The 6,980-nt window shown below is 42.2% G+C and overlaps 1 protein-coding gene across 1 annotated transcript in view; it reads left to right on the forward strand.

The window, feature by feature from the left end:
• The first annotated feature begins 1,286 nt into the window (after positions 1-1,286).
• Positions 1,287-6,980, forward strand: part of LOC111159070 (zinc finger protein 620-like) — a 35,125-nt gene continuing 29,431 nt past the window's right edge. Inside the window, exons 1-2 of the mRNA XM_022521453.1 lie at positions 1,287-1,325; positions 1,566-1,636. Coding sequence (XP_022377161.1) covers positions 1,613-1,636 — 24 coding nt within the window. The 5' untranslated portion in view covers positions 1,287-1,325; positions 1,566-1,612. The remainder of the gene's footprint in view (positions 1,326-1,565; positions 1,637-6,980) is intronic.

A 6,980-nucleotide genomic window follows, 5' to 3' on the forward strand; every position in this document is an offset into this window, starting at 1 on the left:
GAGTTGCTAGAGTAACTGGAGATAGAGGTATTTTGAGTGACATCTGGGCACTGCAATCACTATTGCTACCTGACAGATTCTGGCTGTATTGTAGGGATGACCAAAGGGTCCAGAATTTATAAACATTCCTTTACACAACAGTGTATACATTTGTGTGTGTGTGTGTGTGTGTGTGTGTGTATAAATTCTTCTGATTAGGTTGAGTATAAAAGCATGGCTCACAAAAGATGAGTTTCTCTGATATAGAAGGACCCATTCCAGTATCCTAATATGGGGCTTGATCTTAGGACACTGAGATCATGACCTGAGCCAAAATCAAGAGTCACATGTTTAACTAACTGAGCCACCCAAACACACCTGCTTCTGCTTTCTGTGGTTACCCCATTTTCAATAAAATTTTGTAAAACTTGGCTAATTAAATCTTACTCAACCATATGTAAATGTTGCATGAAGTTTTCCCTAAACTGTGCCACATCTTGGAAGTCTCAACAGCACTTGTATCTTCGAAAGCAAAAAAGACAATTAGAAAAACAAAACAGGGGCGCCTGGTTAATTCAGTGGGTTAAGCCTCTGCCTTTGGCTCAGGTCATGATCTCAGAGTCTTGGGATCGAGCCCCGCATCGGGCTCTCTGCTCAGCAGGGAGCCTGCTTCCCTTCCTCTCTCTCTCTCTCTGCCTGCCTCTCTGCCTACTTGTGGTCTCTCTCTCTGTCAAATAAATAAAATCTTAAAAGAAAAGAAAAGAAAACAACCCGCAAGCATTTACTGTGCGCCAGGCACTACTGTAAATACTTTGCTAATCCATTAGCTAATTATTAAACCTCAACAGTTCTTTGCGGTTGGTATCACTATTGTGTAAGCTGCTGCTCACACAGCTAAGACGTGGTACAGCCAGGTTTCTGGAGCTATGTAGTCCATGCTCTCCACTAATGAACCTTTGGCTGTTCAAATGATGGGCCCCGCATACTGCAGTGGGCCTCCCACTGCAGCGCCGCCACAGAACCTAGCTAGGCAGCTTCAGGACCTGAAGAGCAGCCAGGAGTGGTAAATGTCAGGAAAGCCTGGCTGATTCCTGTGATTGCAAACGTTCGGTGGTCTGAGGGGGCCAGACCATGTCCCCGGGAGGACCTACAGAGAGAGGGCGCTGCAGGGCCCGAGCCTGGAGCCCGCAACTCTGGCTCGCAGTCTCAGAGAGAAGGAACAGCGGCTGTGGCAGCTCCGCTGGGGAACCACGGAGACGCTCACGTTTTCATGTTCCTAGAGAGGAGGGGAAAACGGCTCTACGTATTTCCGGCGGAGCGGGTCCTAAGCTTTCCCGGGAGCGCAGGTTCGCAGCCCTTCCACCCGTTCCCTGTATCTGCGGTGCTCGGCGGTAGCGGTCGGTTGGGCTCCGGGTCCGGCTAACGGGGCTACATCCCCACGGCGTTCTCGAGCACCTGGTTCCCCAGTCCCTGTGGCTCTGGGGTGAGGGGGTACTGGGACAGAGGACGCCCCCGGCGGAAGACGGCATTTGAGGGGTGCTCGGCAGCAGCAGCAGCCCTACTCGTGCCTCTTTTTTTCTCTTCAGCCTCACCTCGAACCCCGAAGGCGCTGTGTGAAGTGGGGACCCCAGCCATGCTCCAGATCATGTGGCGCCAGGTGAGCGAGCATCCTCTCTGCCTCCGTCGTCCCCCTTACCGGCCCTCCCACCCTTAGATGGCAAGTGAGAGCAGATGTCAGTCCGCATCCAGAGCTTGAGTTGTCCAGGTCTTACGGGACTTGGGTCCTTGGACTCAGCATCCGTAGAAACGAGACTGCACCCCAAATTTAAAGTCACAAGAAGGGCTTTATTGGGGCTTAAGCTCGAGCACAGGGGAGCAGCACAAAGAATCCTCAGGCTGACTCCGAGGAGAGGTCAAGGAGAATTTTTTTTTTTTTTAAACCCCACTATTTTTTTTTTTTTTAAAGATCTTATTTATTTGACAGAGATCACCACTAGGCAGAGAGGCAGGCGAGGGGGGCGGTGGGAAGCAGGCCCCCGCTGAGCAGAGAGCCCGTTGCGGGGCTCGATTCCAGGACCCTGGGACCGTGACCTGAGCCGAAGGCAGACGCTTTAACCCACTGAGCCACCCAGGCGCCCCCCAAGGAGAATTTTTAATAAGATACTTAGATAGGAAGATTGTGCCGTCTAAGCAAGTAGAGCCGGGCATTTATTAGCACCTACACACTTAAAGGTCATGTTTCTTCATGCATCGCTTGCGTAATGAACTTGTTAAATCTCCACCCCTGGGTATGAGTTTTAGTATTATAATGAGGGAAAAGTCGTGAAAGTTCAGCACTCGTGTGGATCTTGGAGGAGACTGGTTTGGACCGGCCCCTTAGCTGATGCTTTGCTCTGCAAGCAGTGAAAATAGCCAGTAGGGAGTTGTGGTAGAAAAGCGTTAACAGCCGGCAGGCCGCGGGGAGGTGCATGGGAGCTCCTTCCCGAGGTTCCCGTTTGACAGTCTTGTGGCTTTCATTGTGCTGCTGTCACTATCAGGTGTGTTCGGGCAGAGGAGGTGGAGTTGAGAGGGACGGAGAGATCAGAATGCCCAAACTTAAACATAATCAGGATGGAAAGGCAAGTGTGGGGGATTGATTGGGATAGATTTGCAGTGGAGGCTGAGAAGTAGAAATCTGCATCATTACATATTGTGAAGACCCTTTTCACCTCTGTCCACAGGAGTGTTCTCTTTCCTTGGACAAAGTAATTCTAGTTTTTGTTGTTGTTGTGTTTGGTTTTGGTTTTGTTTTGTTTTGTTTTTGGTAGATTCCATTGGATTTTTACGTAGACATGCCATCTACAAATAAATACAGTTTTACTTTTTTCTTTCCTGTCTGGATACCTTTTCTTTCTTTTTCTTGCCTAACTTCACTGGCATTTAATGTTGAGGACAGGTGGTGAGGGCAGATATCCTTGTCTTTTTTGCGATCTCAAGTGAAAGCATTCAATATTTCTCAGTTAAAACCATCATAGGTTTTGTTTTATTTTGTAAATGCCCTTTATTACATTGAGAATGTTCTGTGCCTAGCTTGCTGAGAATTTTTATCAAGAGTGGGTGCTGGATTTTGACAAATGCTTTTTCTTTTCTTTTCTTTTCCTTTTCTATTGTGTTATGTTAGTTACCATAAAATACATCGTTAGTTTTTGGCGCAATGTTCCAAGATTGTTTATGCACCACACCCAGTGCTCCATGCAGTATGTGCCCTCCTTAATACCCACCACCAGGCTCACCCATTCCCCCCACCCCTCTCCCCTCCTAAACACTTCAGTTTGTTTCTTAGAGCCCACAGTATGTCATGGTTCATCTTCCCCTCCGATTTCCACCTCCCCCTTCATTTTTCCTTTCCTTCTAATGTCCTCCATGCTATTCCTTATGTTCCACAAGGAAGTGAAACCCTATGATAATTGACTATCTCTGCTTGACTTATTTTGCTTAGCATAATCTCCTCCAGTCCTGTCCATGTTGATACAAAAGTTGGAAATTCATCCTTTCTGATGACTGAGTAAAATTCCATTGTGTATATGAACCAACCTCATTTTCTTTATCCATTACTCTGTTGAAGGGCATCTTGGCTCCTTCCACAGTTTGGCTATTGTGGACATTGCTGCTATGGACATAGGGGTACATATGGCACTTTTCATGACATCTCTGTCTTTGGGGTAAATACCCAGTAGTGCAATTGCTGGGTGACAAATGCTTTTTCTATGTTGGTTTAGAGGACTTTATGGTTTTTCTATTTTAGTTTCTTAATATGGTGAATTACATTAATTTTTCAAATGTTCAACCAACTTTGCATTCCTTGAATAAAAACCATATGGTCATTTGTATTCTTTTACTGTATTTTGGATTCTCTTTTGTTAAAATTTTGTTTAGAATTTTTGCACTATGTTTGTAAGGGGTATCGATCTGCAGTTTTCTTGTCGTGACTGTCCATTGATTGAATAAGTTGGAAAGCATTCTGTCCTCTTGAGTATTTTGGAAGAATTTGTGTAGAAGTATTTGGTAGAATTTCTTCCTTAAATATTTCTTCCTTAAATATTTGGTAGAATTCACCAGTGAAACCACTTAGGTGTGGAGTTTTCTTTCTAATAACTTTTATTTATTTATTTATTTTTTAAAGATTTTATTTATTTATTTGACAGAGAAAGATCACAAGTAGGTAGAGAGGCAGGCAGAGAGAGAGAGAGAGGAGGAGGAAACAGGCTCCCTGCCAAGCAGAGCAGAGAGCCTGTTGTAGGACTTGATCCCAGAACCCTGAGATCATGACCTGAGCCGAAAGCAGAGGCTTAACCCACTGAGCCACCCAGGTGCCCCATGATAACTTTTATTTTTTATTTTTATTTTTTTAAAAGATTTTATTTATTTGACAGATAGATCACAAGTAGGCAGAGAGGCAGGCAGAGAGAGAGAGGGGAAGCAGGCTCCCCACCTAGCAGAGAGCCCAATGCCGGGCCAGATCCCAGGACCCTGGGATCATGACCTGAGCCGTAGGCAGAGGCTTTAACCCACGGAGCCATCCAGGTGCCCCCCATGATAACTTTTAGAATACAGTTTCAGTTCCTCTCCTTAATGAGCGTTGTTAATTTGTCTCTTTCAAGAAATTTGTCAATTTTTATCTAAGCTATAGACATTTATGGCATAAAGTTGTTAATAATATTTTCTTATCCTTTTATCTGCAGTTTTTTTGAATTAATATTGCTAATTTATTTCTTCTCTTTTATTTCTGATTAATCCAACCAGAGATTTATAAGTTGCATTGATCTTCACAAAATACCAGTTTTTGCTTTTGCTGATTTTTTTTTTTATTGATTTTTGTCAGTTTTGTGTCGCTGATTTCCACTTGGATCTTTATTTTGTTTGTTCTACTTAGTTTGTGTTAAATTTGCTGTTTTTCTAGATTCTAAAGGTGAATCTGAGGTCACTGATTCAAGACCTTCTCTCTTTAAATTTTGTAACATAGGATTCAATATTATAGTGTCTTCCTAAGTACTGCTTTAGCAGCATCCCTCATTTTGGTACATTGTGTTTTCATTTTCCTTGAGTTCAAAACACTTTCTGCATTCTTTTATGTTTTATTCTTTGATCTGTGTGTTGTTTAGAAGTGTGTTATTTAGTTCATAAATATTTGGGAATGTTCCATGTGTCTATTACTTCTAATTTTTTTTTTTAAAGATTTTTATTTATTTATTTGACAGACAGATCACAAGTAGTCAGAGAGGCAGGCAGAGAGAGAGAGGAGGAAGCAGGCTCCCTGCTTAGCAGAGAGCCCGATGTGGGGCTCGATCCCAGGACCCTGAGATCATGACCTGAGCCGAAGGCAGAGGCCTTAACCCACTGAGCCACCCAGGCGCCCCTGTTACTTCTAATTTAATTCTGTTGTGGTTAGTGAACATTCTTTGCATGACTTGATTTCTTTTTCTTTTATGGTCCAGAATATGGTCTACTTTACAAAATGTTCCTTGGACACCTGAGAAGATAGTATTCTGCTGTTTTGGGGTAGAGTGTTCTGTAAATGTCCATTAAGTCAGGTTGGGTAATATATTATTCATGTTTGGTAAATCCTTGTTGAGAAGGGTTATTGAAATTTCCAGCTATAATTAGGGATTTGTCTATTTCTCTTGCAGTTTTTTCAGTTTGCTTCATGTATTTTGAAGCTTTGTTACTAACTGCATAAACATGTAGAATTGTTATGTCTTCGTGATGACCTAATCCCTTTATGGTCATAAATGACTTTCTTTATCTCTTAATATTCTTTGCTCTGGGGGCACCTGGGTGGCTTAGTGGGGTAAGCCTCTGACTTCGGCTTAGGTCATGATCTCGGGGTCCTGGGACCTAGCTCTGTGTTGGGCTCTGAGCTCAGAGGGGAGTCTGCTTGAAGATTCTCTCCCTCTCTCCTCCCCAAAATAAATTAATTAATCTTTAAAAAAATATTATTTGCTCTGAAAAATACATTGCCTTAAGTCAATATAGCCACTCCAGCTTTTTTTTATTAGTATATATATGTTTTACATCTTTTTGCTTTTAACTTATTCTTGTCTTTACATGTAATATGCATTTCTTGAAGGCAGCACATAGTAGGCCCTTGCTCTTTAGAAAATCTAATCTGATAGTGTTTACTGGTTAGGATGTTTAGATTATGTATATTTGGCATAATTATTGGTACGGTTAGATTTGAGTCTGTCATCTTCCTAATTGTTTTCTAATTGTCCTATCTGTTCTTTGTTCCCTTTTCTCTTGATTTTCCACCTTCTTTAGGACTAATAGTGTGTTTTACTCCATGTTTTCCTCTTCGTTGGCTACATATAAACTATAACTGTGTTACTATTTTAGAAATTGCTGTAGGGTTTGTAGTATGCATCTTTAGTTTATCACAGTCTACCTTCAATTACTTGTCCTTTAGGCTTTTTGAGGTTCTCTCACTGCTCCCTGATGGCTCTGTTCTTTTTGCCTTCAGTCTTTTTCTGTTTCCTTTTTGGTTAGTTTTTATTGCTATGCCTTCAAGTTCACAAGGTTTTTTTGTTTTTGTTTTTGTTTTTTTTCTTCTTCAGTGTCAAATTTGCTGTCAATCCCATGAATTGTATTTTTCATCTCACACATAGCAGTTTTCATATGTAGAAGTTTGATTTGGGTCTTTAAAAAAGTATATCTTTGGGGTGCTTGTGTGGCTCAGGTGGTTAAGTGTCAGACTCTTGATTTCTGCTCAGGTTGTGATCTCAAGATGGTGAGATCCAGCTGCATCAAGATCGAGCCAAGCGTAGGGCTCCATGCTCAAAGGGGAGTCTGCTTGAATGAGATTCTCTTCTTCTCCCTCTGCCCCTTCCCCCAGCTCACGCGTGTGTGCTCTCTCTCTCAAATAAAGAAATCTTTACATACATATTTCTTTATATCGTATTTATATATATAATATATATATATATTATATATATAAATACGATATAAAGAAATATGTATGTAAAGAT

This window comes from Enhydra lutris, unplaced genomic scaffold, assembly GCF_002288905.1.
Source record: "Enhydra lutris kenyoni isolate GAN:26980312 unplaced genomic scaffold, ASM228890v2 scaffoldscaffold66, whole genome shotgun sequence".
Lineage (NCBI taxonomy): Eukaryota > Metazoa > Chordata > Mammalia > Carnivora > Mustelidae > Enhydra > Enhydra lutris.